The sequence below is a fragment of the Stigmatopora argus genome, chromosome 23 (assembly GCF_051989625.1).
Source record: "Stigmatopora argus isolate UIUO_Sarg chromosome 23, RoL_Sarg_1.0, whole genome shotgun sequence".
In the NCBI taxonomy this organism is placed as follows: domain Eukaryota; kingdom Metazoa; phylum Chordata; class Actinopteri; order Syngnathiformes; family Syngnathidae; genus Stigmatopora; species Stigmatopora argus.
In genome coordinates this window covers 6,547,993-6,568,263 of record NC_135409.1, presented here as the reverse complement: position 1 = coordinate 6,568,263, position 20,271 = coordinate 6,547,993, and the positions used below count along the sequence as shown (strand labels likewise).

The 20,271-nt window shown below is 42.1% G+C and overlaps 1 protein-coding gene across 2 annotated transcripts in view; it reads right to left on the bottom strand.

Moving 5' to 3' along the window:
* The window catches only part of grm8a (glutamate receptor, metabotropic 8a), a 140,122-nt gene extending 120,578 nt beyond the window's left edge, over positions 1-19,544 (bottom strand). For both annotated transcript variants that reach the window (XM_077594351.1, XM_077594350.1), the window contains exons 1-2: positions 18,957-19,544; positions 13,834-14,579 (exon numbers count right to left, since the gene is read on the bottom strand). In XM_077594351.1, the coding sequence (XP_077450477.1) occupies positions 13,834-14,361 (528 nt within the window). In that variant the 5' untranslated portion in view covers positions 14,362-14,579; positions 18,957-19,544. The remainder of the gene's footprint in view (positions 1-13,833; positions 14,580-18,956) is intronic.
* Positions 19,545-20,271: the final 727 nt, after the last annotated feature.

The window sequence follows — 20,271 nt, the reverse complement described above, 5'->3', positions numbered from 1 at the left end:
ATTGTAACTTGAATATATCGTATGGCGGGATATTGTTAAGTCGAGGTACCGCTCTATGCGGCTTTTGGCAACTGGGTGCAACCTGATGCACCGTCCACACACCCAAAATCAACACGGCGTGTCAAAAAGCTGCTATTGCAGCAAAAAAATCGGACAAGAGCTCGACTTGACACATTGTGCTCTCTCATTCCCTTTTCTCTTCTTGCCAGGCGGTGCATTCCCACCTCAAGGTATGTTTATGGCCAATTGGTGGATAAATTAATCAGGATCCCTCAGGCCTCTTCACCGGGCCCCCGTCGCACGCATATAAATGTTAAAGCGAGCCGGTTCAAAAATAACCCACATAACACCTCGCAGGCAAATACAGGGAGAAGGTGATAAGTATATACAGTAAACCACGCATAGCAAATATGCATCCTATTTCTGAGAGTGAAGCTACTAATGCACCAGAAATGAATTACCAGTATGGGCTAAATTGGATTGGATTTATTAAAAGTGGAGGGTTACACAAGTATTTTTAATAAAAGTCTTTAGTTTATCTTGTTTTCTAGCATAACATAACAAAAGGCTGAATGTGTATGAGCAATTTGATCATTTTAAGGACTTTATGGATAATAGGATTATTGTCTTGGAAACTAGTTTGTCATATCATAATGCTTGGTCTGATGACGGTTTATTATTTCAACTCCACCTACAAGAATGCGCCAATTTTTCCTTCTGCATCCGCACTATGCATCACCTGACACAAAAAAATATATTGTTGCTCGGCATGAACAGTTTTGATTTCACGGATATGGAGAAAAAAAACCTGACAAGGTGATTGAAACCTTTACAAATGACGAGAACAATCTGGTATTGGATCCGGCTTCATTGGGAAGTCAAGCAAAAGAGCAACTTTAAAGAAGCTCTCATTTCCTCTCTTTGTTTTTAGACAACTCGCTACTAAACGGCCACGCACAAAGGCATAAATGAAATGTTAGCATACAGCGACTCAGGCGGAATGATCGTCGAACATGATGTTCAACAATTTAGCCTACGGGCAACAGCAGCAGATTACAGGGTAGCTCCAAACAGGAACTCTTCTCTCTCTCTCTTGGGCACCAAGCTGGCAGAGTAGCTGGCGGTCCTGCCAAATTTTGGCAGTTTATAGCCTGATGGAGTGACAGGCGTAACGACCAATCACGTAGAAATACCAAAGCCAATCGATGAGCGTACGGCAAGGGTGTCAAACTCGGGTTGGTTCGCGGGCCGCAATAACATCAACTCGATTTCATGGGGGCCGGACCATTTTAGATATAATATTTAGATATATTTTTTTAAATTGGATTATAAGAACTGGATCAAAAGCCCTAAATATTCAGTTTTTTATAGATCTAAAAAAAATATATTTTAGCTTTTTTTATATATTTTTAGATTTTACAAAATGATTTTTGAACTAAAAACAGACAAAATGGATAAAAAAATTATTGATTAAAAGGGGGAAAATCAGGAAATTTATTATACATCTATACCAAGGGTGTCAGACTCGGGTTGGTTTGTGGGCCACTTTAACGTCAACTTGGTTTCACGTGGGCCGGACCATTTTAGATATAATATTTATATATTTTTTTTTATAAATGGATTAAAATAACTGGATTAAAAGCCCTAAATATTCAGTTTTTATAGATCTAAAACAATGTTTATTTTAGCTTTTTTATATATTTTTAGATTTTACAAAATGATTTTTGAACTAAAAACTGAGAAAAAAATGGATTAAAAAATGACAATTATTGATTAAAAGGGGGAAAATCAGGAAATTTTATATACATCTATACTCTTCATTTTAATTTGATCCTAAAACAGAAAGTCGGCACTCATGATTTACTTTCCTGGGCCACACAAAATGATGCCACGGGCCAAATTTGGCCCCCGGGCCGCCACTTTGACACCTGTGGCGTACGGGGAGGTGGGGCCTAAACAGGCTTCGGCTTTAGTTGCCGTTTCGTGCTTGGAACTCATTGGCCATGTCCAGCTGGCAGGTGCAAAGCAAAGCTATCTCCTTTTCCCTCGCCCTATAAACTGGCTCTTGGTGTGTGTACTCTACCTCCACAAAGACAATCTCGCTGACACAGACATTTTTATTCGCCGGCTGCCGGCCCTAATGGCGGACATTATTCACCGCTGACTTCCCGATAGCGGCGTGATGTTGTGGGCGCAGCGCTTGAGGTTCAAGGCAATTAAAAGCGACCCTTCACTTTGGTACACCAGCATTCGGTGTCCAACGTACGGTCCAGGGACCGGAAGTGGAACGCTAAGGGGTCTGATCTGCCCCGCATGGCGGCGAGCAAGTTCACTTTTTGGGCCAAAAATAAACGTTGTTTATTTTAGCTTATTTAAATATATTTTTAGATTTTACAAAATGATTTTTGAACTAAAAACACAGAAAAAAATGATTAAACATTTACAATTATTGATTTAAAAGGGGCAAAATCATGAAATTTAATATACATCTATACTCTTCATTTAAATTTGATCCTAAAACAGAAAGTCGGCACTCATGATTTACTTTCCCGGGCCACACAAAATGATGCGGCGGGCCGTATTTGGCCCCCGGGGCGCCACTTTGACACGTGCTCTACGTCATAGCGTTTAATTCAAGTAAGTGATTTTTTTCTCACTGGTTATTTTGACGGTTAGGTGCCATGCTCTGTCATTTCTTCTTGTTCTTACCCAAATAAACTGACATTAAGCCGCACCTTGAAATACCCGGCATTTATTTCCATCACATCTTCACCTGAGAGTGTGTGTGTCAAGGCTGCTTTTAACGCACTGAAATAAGCCGCTGAGAATTCAAAATAAATAAATCAAGTTGGAAATTGTCACACAAGAGTTGGCTGCAATGTGAAGGAAACATGAAATACTTGGCTGAGGGAGATGACTCTCATTTATTTGCCAAGGAATTCAAAATAAAAATGTTTGGGCAAGAATATTCCCAACAATGAGCGACTTAAAACTCAGGATGACTTCATTCCTCAGATGAAGGAAGGAAAAGATTGCCAATGAACCCAAACGACTGCATAAAAAAAACAAAAATGAAATGGCTCCATCTAATAGGAGTCAACAAATTCAATTTGTGTCCAATGATCCTATGCAATCTCCGTCAGATTCCATCAATTGAGCACGTGCGGACGTACGTACGTACAAAACGAAGCGTTTTGGCCCGCCAACGTCTGGCGGGCGTCCAGCTCCACTTGGACGGCGCTCAGTGAGGGGAGGGAAGGACTCTTCTCGTCTCAGCCGTTAAATCCCCGCTGAGATGCCGAGTAAAATGCGCTCCCGGAGATTTACGACTTGTTACAAAGCTGCTTTTTTTTTCTTTTTAAAATGGATACCAGCGGCGGTGCTGGCGGCCACGCAGAAGGCATCCCAAAATGCCTTTCGTCGGCCTTTTTGTCAACAGGTGATGGCAATCCGCTAACTGTCATATCAAATTGAAGTGGTAAACGCTAAAAAAAAGAAAGGCAAAATCAAGTGTTTTGCTTCGAAACTATGTACAATTTTAATACAATAATGCCAGTGGCGGTCTGTGCATTTTCTCGTAGCGCCTTCAACGGGTAAAATCCACTTCCAAACAGAATTTAATGGTTAAATACAAATACTGGAGCTTTTCAGACATTACCGCCGGGCCAGGGGGGTGATTTTTCAGGGAAAAGACAACGATGGACGTCAATGGCGAACCGGCAAAAATTGCACTAAAATGGGGTAAAGTCCACTTCCTAGCAGCATTTAGTGATTAAATACAAACACTGGAGCTTAAATACAAACACTGGAGCTTTTCAGATATCAGAACCGGGCCCACAATTGAAATATTCTTTCAGAATATAGCCATATTCTACTCACCAAAAATCCGTTTTAACTGTACACAATATCCGTCCTCCTTTCTTTCTTCATTTTCTATCGCCATCAAAGCTAATGCTGAAAGTCGAGCCTATCCTGTCGTATTTCTGGCATAGTCCGTCTTGAAAATGGCTTTAAATCAACACAACAATATATTTGCTTGTGCAGCTCGCTCCAAGTACAGTTTGGTAGCTCTGGCTATTTCACTCTATCACTAGCCAATCATAGTTGGTGAAAGCGATGACGTATCCCTACGCCTGCGAGAAGGCAATGACGTATCCCTATGCCTGCAAGAAGGCATTGTGGTGTTGCCAACTCGAAATCTGATTGGTTAAAGCAACAGTCTTATCGACGCTTGTTTAATGCAGCAGAGCCCGCAGAACTGATTGTGAAGGCCTTGAGGCAGATTTCTGACCCTGGCAACAAATAATGGCTAAAATGTGATTGGTTAAATGCTTCAATATGAAAACACAAATCTGGAAGCAGTGCAACCAGGGGGAAAAGCAATGAAAGGAAGAATAACAGACAATTTGGAATTATTTAATAAGTATTGATGGACAAAATATAATATATGATTCAGATATTTCTTAGGCCAGCAGAGAAGGCCTTGAAAGCCCTGACGGCCCGCCACTGAATAATGCAAATACGTGAAATTGGCTGCGAGGGATCTCGAGTGTCGTGGCAAACCGATAGAACAATTGGAATAGCTGCTGACAGAGATGACATTTGGATGGGAGATTGTTTGGGGTGGAGGTGTCGAGGAACGACAAGGCTAAAATAAATAAATAAATAAAAAACACACAAAATCACGTACAGCTGCCACCGGCAGCCATTTCAAATTCAAATGAACAAACGAGGTATGCAAATTGAGCCAAGTTAATTTCAAGTGCTAGCAGGGGATGTTCATTCATCACAATTTAAAGCTGTTGATTCAAAACCAAGCGCACCACCTCAGGTGAGCGAGCCTTGACAAGATGGCGCCGTTGTGTTCCGTCCTATTTCGCTCCCCGTCAGAAATGGCTACTTTTCGCTTCTCTGCACCTGTCACATTTATTGGCCGGGTAAATTTAGCAAGATGAGATGCTCACAACTAGAATGGACACGGCTATAGCAAAAAAAGTGGCAGCAAGATTTGACAATGTGTCTAAAATGGATAGACGTGTCTGTCCAAGAAAAAGCTTCAGTGCCAAAAAAACTCATGAGGGAGCAAAATCTGACACCGAAAAACAACAACCAAGGCACTACTTTTAAGGCCTAGAATCTAGGGTGTCAGACTCGGGTTGGTTCGCGGGCCGGACCATTTTAGATATAATATTTAGATTTGTTTTCTTATAAATGGATTAATAGAACTGGTTTAAAAGACCTGAATATTCAGTTTTTATAGATCTAAAACAATGTTTATTTTACCTTTTTTTTTGTATATTTTAAGATTTTTCAGAATGATTGTTTAAATAAAAACACAGAAAAAAATTGATTAAAAAATGACAATTATTGATTTAAAAGGGGGGAAAATCAGGAAATATAATATACATCTAAACTCTTCATTTTAATTTGATCCTAAAACAGAAATTGGGCACTCATGATTTACTTTCCCGGGCCACACAAAAAAATGTGGCGGGCCAGATTTGGCCCCCGGGCCGCCACTTTGACACATGTGGCCTGGATGTTATTTTCATTTCTGATTTGATTTGTTATTAAAACAAGCAAAACAGACTCAAAACGCTGCAATAAATTGCATCCCCCAACACAGGGCAACACTAAATATATCTATGTCAAACAAAGCGTGTCGCTCGCCAACATAACTGTCATCACAATTCCAAAAAGATATGCCAAGCAATTTGGCCAAATCAAAGCCCAAATCATGCAAGCCTTCCTCCATTCTACATCAAAGCCATTCTAAATGTCACCCGACCAGATTTAACATATAAATAAACACTAAAACACAGATGCTTTGGGCTTTCTTTTGTCACCAAAGCACTCAAATTAATCATCTCTTGGAGCCAAACTTAAAAAATAAACGGATTGACGCCAAGTGTGGCAAGAAGTATGAGTCACCATAAACTCCAGAGGTGACTTATAGAAACGCACCCAAAAACTTTTCTCACATTTGAGTAAACACATTTATTTTGGGCTACATATTCCGATAAATCATCAGCTGGACTGGAAATCGGAAAGTTATCGTCACTCCCGTTTCAATTGCATCCGACAGATAAAGTACCGTCGAGACCATTTCAATGCTCCACTGTGCAATAACACAAGTGTGTTTATATGTATTGGACAATATATACATAGAGACAAATAAAACTCGGCACTGCCAAATACTGCAATAATACAACTCCTCACCATAAAACACAATATAGTGTAAATACGACTGCACTGTAGCCAAAGCACATTTTAAGGACAAGAGTTTTCGGATTTTGTAGAAAAGAGGCACCCTGACAAGCTGGCAAGTGGTCGCGCATTATCGTATTGTGATGACATTTGTGCGCGTCATTTTCGAAATATTTTGAAGGGAAAGCAAAAACAAACAACTCTTGATGCGTTCGTTTTGAAGACTCCGGCTGAACGTCCGGGTGGAGTCAACCCGAAGAATAAAGGTAAAAAAGATTCAAACAAAATTAGAATTCAGTTTTGTGTAAAGTTACATTAAATGTATGTTTGAGTGTATCTGTATATATTAACCCTAGTTAATTTAAATTAGTTTGTTCGGTTACGAGTGCGTTGCCATGGATAAAGTCCCCCTCTACCCTCTGGTAAATGCGTCTAATTTTACTTCTATTAAACATATTTTATTACTATTAAACCACTAGTTATGTGTTACACTGTTAATAGATGGCGAATTAGAAGAAATAAAACATTTTTTCCAGTCCAATATCCTGTTTTTGGTGTTTTTTCAGAGGGTTGGAACAAATTAATTTGTTTTTAATTCATTTCAATGGGAAACGTTCGCTCGAGTTACGAAAAGCTCAACATACGATCTCAGTCCCGGAACGGATTAAGATCGTATGTCGAGGTACCACTGTATATGAGAGTCTAAATATAAACGTATACACAAATCATGAGTGAGCGTATGTAAGATCGGAAGGCTTGAAAGCTTGACGGCAGGTGAGATGAAGAGCGAGAAAAAAGGGGCGCCAGTGCAGATGTTGAGGTCTCACTCTGCTCCCCACCTCGCCGCGATGGCTCCCACGCCCGCATCGGCGATTCTCTTTCATGGCCGCATCTCCCCGTGGCGGGCTTCCTATCCTCTCCTATCCTTTCCCTGGCACTCGACGTGGCCTCGCTCTCTTTTGTCTCACTCATCGTCGCTGCATTATTCAAGAAAGGGATTCCAGCGCGGCGGGCGTGGCCATTAAATATACATGGGAACGCCGCTGCACCAAAGCTGTTGCGAACATGGGGGCGGGGAGGTCAGATTGGGAAAACGGGGTGAGGGGGCTTTTTTTGCCATCACGGGAAGAAGATCCGACAATGTGAGAAAGCAAAGAAAAGAAAACAACAACAAAAAAAATGGAATCTGAATGAAGCCACTATTTTCAAGGTCCCTTTTTTTCACGACTTAATGGCGTCTCATAAAAAGGCAGAATAAAAATGGTGCTAACATTTAAGTTTCAAAATAAGTTGATGCAAATGTTTTGAAGTTAAGCACAAAAATTGTTGAATATGCATTGGAATTCTGCATATCTCCAAGGAGCTAATAAATCTTATTTAAAAGCCTTTCTATTTCACTTAAATAAGTACATTCTGTGCTGGCTGCTTGCTATTTCTGGAATGCTGAAGCTAATCTTTAGACATAACCTTTCATTGTTGAGCGCTATACATCATTTAAGATGTTTTTTTTCATATTTAGAACAGCACTATAAACGGAGAAAATGTTATAATAGAACAAAAAAGTTTACTTTAGTGCTGAAGCAGCTTTCAGAACAACATCGATATAAAGTGGTACCTCGACCTACGATCGGCTCTACCTACGACATGCTCGTGTTACGACGAAAATCTCGATCGGATAATTCGCCCTAGATACGATCAAAATTTCGAGATGCAACCAAGCCAGGTGGCCATGGCACTGTCTTGCCGCATCTCTTTCGTGTATAACAGATATCTACGAGCACTGAACGGTTTCTTTGGCCTACACATGGACCAGAAAACGCACAACGCGCATGCGCAGGCAAAAAAAGGGCTTTCTGGGTAATGAAGTATACTTGTGCACACAACACCGATAGCCAATGGCACCCTTTCTCAGAATAAAACTTCATTACCCACAATCAATACGTGGGTAAGCTGAGCTATTGCATTTCCTGTTATTCTTTCTAAGGAAAGGAGCTCCCGCAATCGTTCTTTAAAGACTATTTCTCGTTGGCAAGTGGTCGTGCGTTATCCTATTGTGAGGACATTTGTGTGCATCATTTTGGGAATATTTTGAAGGGAATACAACAGCAAACAGCCCATCGATAGCGAACGTGAGGGTGGAGGCGTGGCAATCAACTAACCCGCCCAGAACGAAGGTGAAACAAATTAAAACAAAATTAGAATTCAGTTTTGTGTAAAGTTACATTAAACGTATCTTTGAGTGTGTCTGTATATATTAATCCAAGTTCATTTGAATTTGTTTGTTTCGTTACGAGTGCGTTGTCGTGGAAAGTTTTTTCAGAGGGTTGGAACAAATTAATTTGTTTTTAGTTCATTTCAATGGGAAACGTTCGCTCGAGTTACGAAAAGCTCGACATACGATCTCAGTCCCGGAACGGATTAAGATTGTATGTCGAGGTACCACTGTACTAAATGCGCTTGTATGTCCATTGAGAAAAATCATGTGGCGTGGGGATTCATCGGAATAGAATCACGACCATAATCGTACAGCCAGATACGAAGCAATACGCACCCTTCCTCGGTACCGTCAAAGTAGCCGCCGCGCCAGGTGGAAAATACTGCGCCCTGAACGAATCAAAGACGCGTGATAAACGATATGCCGCATGGACCTGTCACCTCTCTCGTCTCGCAGACACTCGGCAGATGATCGTCTCATTCTGGCCCGAGCCCATCCACGGACGGCTCACCGTTGTCGATAAGCGCCGTTTAAAAAGGCTAACGCGTGTAAATAATGCATGGTCAGGATGCGCCATCTCCAGTTCTGTTCTATTTTCAAACACGCTTCCTGTCAAGACAGCCAGACCTTTATAGATTTTCAAGACCTTCTGCTCGGGTTCTACCCGCGTTCGTGCTTGGAACGGCGTAGGAAAGGCGCCAGAGAAAGAAAGCGAGAGATGGACGGAGGGATGCCAAAAGCGCCAGAACGCCAAGCACTTAACCTCCCTTTTTTTCCCCCTCCCACTCCTCCCGTCTGATCTAAGGCAACATCGCGGCGAGATGTAACAACTCCTCTTACGGGCCGTCCACCTCCCACGAGTTCTCGCCATCTTATCTCATCCGTAGGGATGGAGAGGGAGACTCAAGGTAAGTGTTTGCTGTAAATTGGAAAGGGGCCAAACTGAAATCCATATCAAGTACATATTTTTATCACAGGGAAGGTCCAGAAAAAGTGACACAAAAATGGAAAAGAATGTTGAGAAATAGATGTCCAATCCAAAAGTGGTGCTTTGCAAATATCTCATTCTTATTTATCACAGACGACAAGGGCGGAAACCTTAGAACATGTGTCAAAGTAGTGGCCCGGGGGGCCAAATCTGGCCCGCCGCATCATTTTGTGTGGCCCGGGAAAGTAAATCATGAGTGCCGACTTTCTGTTTTAGGATCAAATTAAAATGAAGAGTATAGATGTTTATTAAATTTCCTGATTTTCCCCCTTTTAAATCAATCATTGTGAATTTTTATTTTTTTCTGTGTTTTTAGTTCAAAAATTATTTAGTAAAATCTAAAAACGTTCTTATGAGTTACGAGAAAATCGACATACGAGCTCAGTCCCGGAACAAATTAAGCTCATATCTCGAGGTACCACTGTAGTTGCCTCAATGAATGACCTATTTTAAAATTGGTTTCACATATAAGGTGCATTATATCAATAATAGTGTTAGTTGATGGATGTGTTACACACAAGGGAATATCATAACATGATTAACGGATATTGATACATACACAAGGCGCATTGGATTATAAGGCGCATTGCAATCTTTTCTCTGCGCCTAACAGAGGGAACAATACGGTCATTTTGCCCCTATTTGTGTTTAGTTCAAATTAAAATGTAAAAAAAAGAATAATTCAAGATATTTAGCAGTAGGAAGCTAGCTCCGTGTCATTTATAATAATGATCAAAGATCATGTAAGCATTAATTAATAAAGAAATACAGTCAAGGTTAACAAAAGATTTAATTTCTAGATAGACTTTCTGCTCTGACAAATCCCCCATTTATTATTTTTTAATGTTATATTAGTTCATGCAGGCTTTTAGTTGGAAGAGAAAAAAAATAGATAATGCTTACTGCACGCTAGGATATTTATTTTATGGTAAGGCTAATTTTGAAAGGAGGCCTTCTCATGAGACGCCATACCAAAGCTTCATCCTCCCTCATATCTGGCCTACTTTTATAAAGAATAATAATAAAAACGATGGCAGAAAGTACGCTTTTGATTCTTTGAACTATTCGGGGTGTTCCCGTTTCAACTTCCTAGATTATTCATCCTTGTCATCGCAAATGTTACTTAAAAGAAGAGGCACACTTTTGCCAGCATCAAATATTAAAAATACATCATTTTTGCCTTTTTTTTTTTCTTTTTTTTTCTAACAACATCCTGTCTGCATCCCAGTTCGATCCGGTCTGGCCCTCCCTTCCATGAAGAATCCTGTTTTGCGCTACAAGACCGAAACCCTCGACGTTCGCCGTCGTAAACGCAACAATTCAATTAAATCGCTCTCATTGGGGCGCGTGCACGCTCAGGTAATTGTACACATTAACGCCGGCGCGGTCAGCACTTTGCCTGCGCCTAAACGTAAAGATCTTCTGTTTCTCATCAGAGAACTTGATTAAACTTTCATTTAGTGCCGGCGCGGAATGGACTGCTAACAGGTTCGCCGAGTTTAATGCGGCGTTTCGCGGTTTTGGACGTTTTTACGAGAACGGGCCGGCGTTTTCGCACACTTGGAACTTTCTTATCTACTCGGGCGAGCGCCTTGACGCTCCTGAAGCGACAATAGATTTAATTCGAGTTTAAGTGAAATGGACATGTATTGTTGTCAATGGTAGGCCTTTTTATTCATTTTCATTTTAGGGTACTTATAGATGACTTCTGTATACGGAAGCAATCGGAAAGATCGGCGTCGAGATGAGATGGCGGGCGGACAAGACCGTGGGAAAGACTTTTGGCTTCCAACCGAAGTCCTCCATGAAATGCTTGAGAAATAAACACTAAGTACAAACGGAGGTCAAAAAAGGGCTTCAATTAACATGGAAAAAATCCCTTTCAAAACACGTCTTTGTATACATCCATCTCTTCTTACTGTACAAGTTTCCCAAGCAAAAGGCAAGATTTTCCTTTTTTTCTGAAGCTGCCTGGCTTATTAACTTTCATCTTAATACGTCTTGTGTCATCTCCGCTGACTTTACATTGCACGCTTCTACCGAGCACCCGCTGATAAGGATAATCCTCAAAAGAGGAAACACCCCCCCCTCCAAAAAAACCATCCTAGATAGATAGCATCCTCACTGTACACTGATAGAATGAAGTTAATTCCCTGAAAAGGAATAGGAAACTTTCGCAGTTCTCGCCAACCAAGGAGCTTAAAGAAGAAACCCTGGTCGCGTTCATGAGACAAATCGACATCGCGGGCTGATCGCCAGCACAGATGCTATCAAAAGAGCGTCTCGGCAATTCCAAAGACATTACTAGTCGTTTCCAAGCTGTTCCCGGAAGACAGAAAAAAGGCAGTTCCCCGTCGAAGGAGAGCGACGGCAGTGAGCTGTTTTTTTTTTCAGCCATCGAGGTACTGCAAGTATCTTCCTTACTTGCTAGGTTTTGGATGACAATCTGTTGTCTGAAGGGCTTTCGTCATTGAAAAGCACGCAAGCACGCTCTGGGTTTTGTGGGCCCCTCGGGCCGAGTGGGCGTCAAGATGCGACTGCCGCCGTCAGATTAGCACATTTTTAAAACGACGACATTTGTTTTAGCGCAGCGCGCCCTGTCCTACATATGTGTATAGTACTATTTTCAGACTGCCATCTATTCACGGTCTAAAGCAAGGGTGTCAGACTCGGGTTGGTTCGCGGGCCGCTTTAACGTCAACTTGATTTCACGTGGGCCGGACCATTTTAGATATAATATTTAGATTTTCTTTTCCTAAATGGATTAAAAGAACTAGATTAAAATCCCTGAATATTCAGTTTTTTATAGATCTAAAACAATGTTTATTTTAGCTTTTTTTAAATTATATTTTTAGATTTTACAAAATGATTTTTGAACTAAAAACGGAAAAAATGGATTAAAAAATTACAATTATTGATTTAAAAGGGGGGAAATCAGGAAATTTTATATACATGTATACTCTTCATTTTAATTTGATCCTAAAACAAAGTCGGCCCTCATGATTTACTTTCACGGGCCACACAAAAGGATACGGCGGGCCAGATTTGGCCCCCGGGCCGCCACTTTGACACGTGGTCTGAAGCCTACGGAGGGTAATAGATTTTGATTGTGTAGAATACAAAACACCCCAGGCCATGCATTTGATGCAATCACTGAGACGCCCACGCAAACGCCGCCGCGACGCAAACGCGTTGGCCGTCACGCGTAACCCCGACACCAGGGGCTTCTCGCCTGACGGTGCGCGCCGTCGTACCGATGCTGGCAAACGAGGGCGGAAATCCTATTAGGCAAATGAGCGGCAGACAACGCAGATCGGTCTCCGTTTCGCTTATTGCGACAGATCCCGGCTTAAAAGCGCCACGTCATCGCTTGTGTTTAACATGCAAATCTTCACCAAAGAGCTGCGAGGACGCGGCGACCAACGAGCAGCGGCCCGGCGCTCCTCCATTCTAAACACCAACCTTCTAGCGGTCTACCATTGAGAGCTTTCTGACCTATGCTGTGTCACTGTGGCACTCACGCTGCACAGAAGCCAACAGGAAAAGACTGCAGAGTGTGATCAACACAGCCCAACAGAACATCAACTCCCCCTATCTACCCTGTCCAGCATGTACAAATCCCGGTGCCTTAGAAGGGCAGAGAACATAATAATAATAAAAGACAATACATCCCAGCTTCCAGGACTTCAAACTGCTGCCCTCTGGAAGGCGCTACAGACCCATAACAGCCAAGACCAACAGACTCAAGGACAGTTTCTTCACCATACTCAACTGGAGTTCTGCACCTAGGACCTCATCAAGACTTATCACTACTACTTATACTACTTATTTATTATGTTGACCACTTATTTATCTATTACCATGTACTGATGATTTATTTATCATGACTATATATTGATTCTCTAAGTGTTTATTTGTTTGTTGTCGAGTTCATAAACTCTTGCGCTCAACTATTGAACGTCTCCAATAGCACGGAATTCATCCTGAACTTCCAACGGAACAAGGCCGCACTCACTTGGACTACTTATTTATTTATTTCTTATTTATTGATTGGTTTTTTGCCTGTTTGTTGTTGGTTTTTTTGCCTGTTTGTTGTTGTTTTTTTTGCCTGTTTGTTGTTGTTTTTTTTTGCCTGTTTGTTGTTGTTGTTTTTGCCTGTTTGTTGTTTTTTTTGCCTGTTTGTTGTTGTTTTTTGTGCGCTACATAGTGACAATCTCATTCTACTTATATATTCAATTCCAGAGTTTCTATGAGTATAAGCAGGAGTACGACTCGGTCTCCGATTAACGCAAGGCTTCTCAAATATTGGGCGTGGCTCGTCTAAAATGGCACTTTCCGAACAGTTGAGGACGACTAACGCAAAGGCTGGATTGGACCTAACATTTTAATCCTTTCAAAAAAATGTGAATAGGTCTGGTCCTACCTTAAAGAGGCGTAGGATGTTGGCCACCATGATGGAGACGGAGCTGGCCGCCGCTCCGATCACGCCCACGATTTTATCTGGCTTGGTGAAGATGGGCGGGTCTCCGTTGGCGCAGCGCACGTCCGAGCCGTCCCTCTCGATGAGAGCCTGCACGAAGGTCAGCGACTGCTCCAGGGCGTAGGTGTCCCTGGAGCAGGTATCCAAGATCCGTGCCCCCAAGGTGATGTTGGGCAGAAGCTCGGGGTCTTTGTTGATCAGGTCGATGGCGAACATCATGGCCTCCAGACGGTGGATGCCCTTCTCCTTTTTGAGATCCCCGCAGGGTGTACCGCGATCCCCCCGCGCGTGCACGGGGAACAAGCCGCCCAGGACGATGTCGCCGTCCAGCCGGATGGAGTGGGCGTACTCCGGCGCGGCTTGGGGGTCGACGGGCAGTCGTTGCGGCCGCGCCGCCGGAAGGAGATACGCGCAGGAGGTCGCCAGGAGGAGGACGGCCACGCGGTTGGACCGGGGCCGAGGCTCCGTCATCGTTCGCGGGGATGTCGGCGGGGTGGAGGACTCCGAAAATGAGGGGGCTTCTAAAGCTGGATGAGGGAGGGGGAGAGGAGCCAAAGGGTGAAGCTAGCCCAGCCCCACCAGAGAGTCATATTCCAAAAGCCGCGCATCTAGAAGGGCTCGGGCTTGACTGGGCATCCCAGAATGTCTTTGGGGAGTCCGGCCGCTGGTCACATGTTCAGTCAAGCCTGCTGGAAGAAAGAGACCAGCTTGAAAACTGCGCTCCAGACAGCTGGGGCGGACGGCGAAAAAAATATTGTCAAAGGATTCTGGGAGGACAGCGAAGAAAATGCACTGCCTTCAGACTTAGTACTGGGCGATATTGTTAGCACAATTTAATATATATACATTTATCAGTCATAGATTTTTTTTGTCTTTCAAATATGAAACTTCCAACTTCAAATTAATGACTTTCCTCCTTATTCAAATATGAAAGTAACTGTTACCTTACATCAGGGGTGTCAGACTTGGGTTGGTTCGCGGGCCGCTTTAACGTCAACTTGATTTCACGTGGGCCGGACTATTTTAGATATAATATTTAGATTTTTTTTAATAAATGGATTAAAATAACTGGATTAGAAGCTCTGAATATTCAGTTTTTTATAGATCTAAAACAATGTTTATTTTAGCTTTTTTATATATATTTTTAGATAATACAAAAGGATTTTTTAACTAAAAACACAGAAAAAATGGATTAAAAATGACAATGATTGATTTAAAAGGGGGGAAATCAGGAAATTTAATATACATCTATACTCTTCATTTTAATTTGATCCTAAAACAGAAAGTCGGCATTCATGATTTACTTACTCGGGCCACACAAAATGATGCGGCGGGCCAGATTTGGCCCCCGGGCCGCCACTTCAACACATGTGCCTTACATTATAAGACAAGAATATGAGATAAGATACTTTTTAAAATAATTTTGGTTGTGTCATAAAGATAACTCCCTCCTTACACTCTGAAAAGTAAAGAATAAAACCTGCAGAAATTAGGACAGCCGTCTTTATGTATTTTTTATAAGTTGACCTTCAAACCAAAAGTTGCAGTCAGTGCAATAGGAAATAAATAAGATAACCAACTGAAGACATCACTACTGGGAAGCAGACTATTTTCAGCTTCACAAAAAGAAACTCAAAAGTAATTTTATCTTCCATATGGCCATTTACAAAAAAAATTAAATGTTGCTATTTGAGACTTTAAGGGTCTTCAGGGGCAGCCAATGAGGGAGGCCAGAAGTAAAAAAGCAAAGCCTGTCCAAATTCATCGTGAGGACCTCTAATAGGTTTACGACTGCACTGGCGGCGTGAATATCTCTCGCTGGCTGGCCCCTTTTTTTGTGGATCCATCTCTAATTCAATTGTGTCCCAATTAATTCATCAGCGCCTCGCCTTTACGAATGGAATTAGGTCAAAGCCACTACAGTAGAAACGCAAGGCAAGCGGGAAGCCATGATGAAGAAAGAAGCCGCCTTCACGTCGCTTGGCTGGCACCGTGACTTTAAGCCCGAGACGGATATTGTTTACTCGACATTTTCCGCTCGGGAGGTCAAGCGTTTGAGCATCTGACGCTCGCCTTCTCGGCACGGGCGCGAATAAAAGTCACCGTCGTGATGTACGTCAATGTGGCTATTCATTCATTCATCTTTTGGACCGTGGATCCTGGCCAAGTTTCCAAGCTCTTCCCATCTGACCTCGGGTGAAATCCTGCATCACGTGTCAAAGTGGCAGCCCGGGGGCCAAATCTGGCTCGCCGCATGATTTTGTGTGGCCCAGGAAAGTAAATCATGAGTGCCGACTTTCTATTTTAGGATCAAATTAAAATGAAGAGTATAGATGTATATTCAATTTCCTGATTTTCCCCCTTTTAAGTCAATAATTGTCATTTTTAATCCATTTTTTCTGTGTTTTTAGTTCAAAAATCATTTAGTAAAATCTAAAAATATATTTTTAAAAAGCTAAAATAAACATTGTTTTAGATCTATAAAAAACTGAATATTCAAGGAATTTAATCCAGTTCTTTTAACCCATTTATTTAACAAAAATCTAAATATTATATCTAAAATGGTCCGGCCCATGTGAAATCAAGTTGATGTTAAAGCGGCCCGCAAAACAACCCGAGTCTGACACCCTAAATATACATCACAGGTGTCAAAGTGGCGGCCCGGGGGCCAAATCTGGCCCGCCGCATCATTTTGTGTGGCCCGAGAAAGTAAATCATGAGTGCCGACTTTCTGTTTTAGGATCAAATTAAAATTATAGATATAGATGTATATTAAATTTCCTGATTTTCCTCCTTTTAAATCGATAATTGCTATTTTTTAATCATTTTTTTTTATGTTTGACCACATTCAAAAAACACAATCTAGTTTTTCAAAGATTTTTTTTTAGACAATATCACATTTTTATCAGATTTCCCGTTAACATAATAACTTATCCAGTAAAAAAATGTCTGTAAACCAAACTCAATTAGCATGATTTTTTTTTGTAGATTTTTTTCCCACAAAGTTAACAACAGATTGGCATAAAATGGATATGCGGGTAATTAGGATTTTTTTTGTTTTGGTTAAAAACAAGAGAATTGAGAATTGTTTTGAAGTGATGAAATGTTCCCTTGAGTCCACCATCCAATTTATTTGGATGTAGCTTTAAACCAAAGAGGCTTTCATTCGGAGCGAGCGAGCGAGCGAGCGAGCGAGCGCGTCACTGAATCATCGTTCCTCTTCATCGGACCGGCAGCGCTGAGTTTGGCTCCCTGGCCGTTTCGCTCTACCTTGTCCCCATTAATTCCCGGCGCGGTGTCTTGGACGCCGCATCCGCCTCACATCTCATTTTCAGCTCAACCCCCCCCGGGTGCGTCGATGCGTCCGCCTCCTCGTCTCCATCATCGCTCCATCACTCATGCAGGCCTCCACTTGTCTCCGGGGTAGCTCACTGCTCTTTTTGGGAAGTGCCGCATCTCTTTCGTGTAGAACTACTATATCTATGAGGACTGTACGATTTATTCAGACGAGTTTCGACCAGGAAACGCACAACGCGCATGCGTGGGCAAAAAGAGGGCTTTCTGGGTAATGAAGTATACTCGTGCACACAACACCCATAGGCAATGGCACCCTTTCTCAGAATAAAACTTTATTACCCACAATCAATACGTGGGTAGGCTGTTATTCCTTCCTTAGCCTGTTAGCTCCCGCGATCGCTCATTTAAGACTACTTCTCGTTGGCAAGTAGTCGTGTGTTATCCTATTGTGAGGACATTTGTGTGCATCATTTTGAAGGGAATACAACAACAAACGATAGCGAACGTGAGGGTGGAGGCGTGGCAAACCGCTAACCCGGAAAACGAAGGTAACAAAAGATTAAGACAAAACTAGAATTCAGTTGTGTAAAGTTACATTAAACCTATGTTTGAGTGTGTCTGTATATATTTATCCAAGTTAATTTAAATTTGTTTGTTCGTTTACGAGTGCCGTGGATAAAGTCCCCCGAACAGCCCCCCCCTCCGCCTCCATGTGTGTCGTTGTCTCTCCCCTCCGCAAAATGTGTCTAATTTTACATCTATTAAACACATTTTATTACTATTAAACCACTCGTTATTTATTACTTTGTCACTATATGGCGAATTAGAAGAAATATAACTTTTTTTCCAGTCCAATATCCTGTTTTGGGTGTTTTTTCAGAGGGTTGGAACAAATTAATTTGTTTTCAATTCATTTCAATGGGAAACGTTCGCTCGAGTAACGAAAAGCTCGACATACGATCTCAGTCCCGGAACGGATTACGATCGTATGTCGAGGTACCACTGTGTAGTTTTTCTCAGCATCAGCCATGTGATTTCCTGGATAAAATGCAACTACAACACTACACACAATCAAACTACATAGAACAACATGTTGGGCCCCAATCAAAGCACATAGGACGTCAATAAGATGCATTATGATCCGGATCACCCTTCAAATTTGCCATCAAGTGCTGTTCACAGTAGCCAATCAACTTATTTGTTTTGAATTCCAAGCCATTTTCATCCAGTTTCAATTCACATGTTGCACAGCAGGAAAATTTCGCAGCATCGCCGACGACAGTGACCATCAAATACTCCCACTATAGTCGCAGTGGCATCGCAATCAGTGTCAGGGAAGAAAAAAAAAAAAGCGATAAGGTGGGGAGTCACGCCCGTGATGATGAATTTTAGTAAAGTATAAACACACAGTGGCTAACGAATGGGACAAATTCAAGTGATTTGGACAACGACTAGTTTGCCTTAAGCCCCCATAAGACTATAAAGGACTGTAAAAGCTACAGCAATGACAAAAAAATATATAAAAAATAAAACAGTTACAGCATCCCTTGAGAAATATGATGAAAAATGAAACCTGTTTGCTCATGATGTGATACATGTTCTTTACCGTCTCATTAAATGAGAAAGGGCTGTAAAAGATGAGGAAACACCACTGCAATAACCCTTTGAAAGCAACGCGTTTTGGTGGCTTTTACATCTGCAAGATGGAAAAGGATGCAAAATCCCACTGATGGAATGTGCATGAAGAAAAAAAAAGGAAGGAAAAATACCTTTAAGTCTTTAAAGTGGTTGATTAGGAGCGCCTGTTTCCCGGGTGGCGACTTGAGCAGGAGTCCGTTTGCATAGAAAAGAAACAAAAAGGAGTGAAATATTCCTGTGCAAAAAACGTGCAAAATGTAACGTTGGAAAAAAAGCTGCAGATCAAGACGCCAAAAGTGAGGAAAACGTCGTTTAAAAGTCTCCAGGCTTGTTTACACGTGGAAATGGACCCAAACAATGTTGCTTCCGTACGTGGAAGGCGCAGCTGCTTCAATCAAGCGCACCCGAAAAGGGAGAGAGCGCGTGATAGGGGAGGGAGGGAGGGAGGGATGGATGGATGGGGGAGGGAGAGGGAGAGAAAGGGAGGTGGGTCCGCCTTACGTCACGACGCGTCCAAATCAGAAAACACCTGCATTTGTAACCCATCGCGCATCGTGTGATCGTCGCCTATTTCATTGCGTCACGCCAATATCCGCCAAGTTAAAACTCCTCGAAATCCAGCTGCTTGCTTAAAAAAAAAAGTCAATCAAATTGAACCAAAATGGCGTGTCAATGAGTCTTGTTAAAATTGGTGACATCGATCGCCGCAATTTGCGTCAAATTGCGTCAAATTGCCATTGACGCCGCCGACTTTAAGGGGGAAAAAAGCATACAAGTCACGGATTACGGAGTAGAATGAGAAGAAATGAAGCGCATTCGATTTGCGCTGTAATAACAATTTGATCAGCCCCCACCACACCCCATTTTACTAGAATGGAGGGGAGCCGGCGTGCAACCTGTCCAATTTAATGGCTGGAATTTACCGCAGCGTAGAATAGAAAGGGCGTGGAGTCATGGCGACATCTTTAGGTCGGATGGTGTCATTGCAGGCGCAATACCTCTTATCGTTCATTTTCAGTCACTTCCTTGTCATTTTAGAGTACTTACAGGCATTGTTCCCTTTAATTTTTTGTTTGTCTGGGCAACATCATCATTGCTCGCTATGGGCACACACCAGTATCACACCTGCCATAAACAGGTACATGTCTACTACACATAAATAATTTAGTAATAATAAAATGTAATGATTAACATCCGTTGGCCTCATAGCTCTGGGGTCCTGGGTTCAAATCCAGGTCGGTCCACCTGTGTTGAATTTGCATATTCTCCCTGGGCCTGTATGGGTTTTCTCTGAGTACTCCGTTTTCCTCCCACATCCCAAAAAGATGGATTGTAGGCTGATTGGACACTCTAAAATTGCCCCTAGGTATGGGTCTGAGTGTGCATGGCTGTCCGTCTCCTTCTGCCCTGCGATCAGCTGGCCATCGATACAGGGTGTCCCCCGCC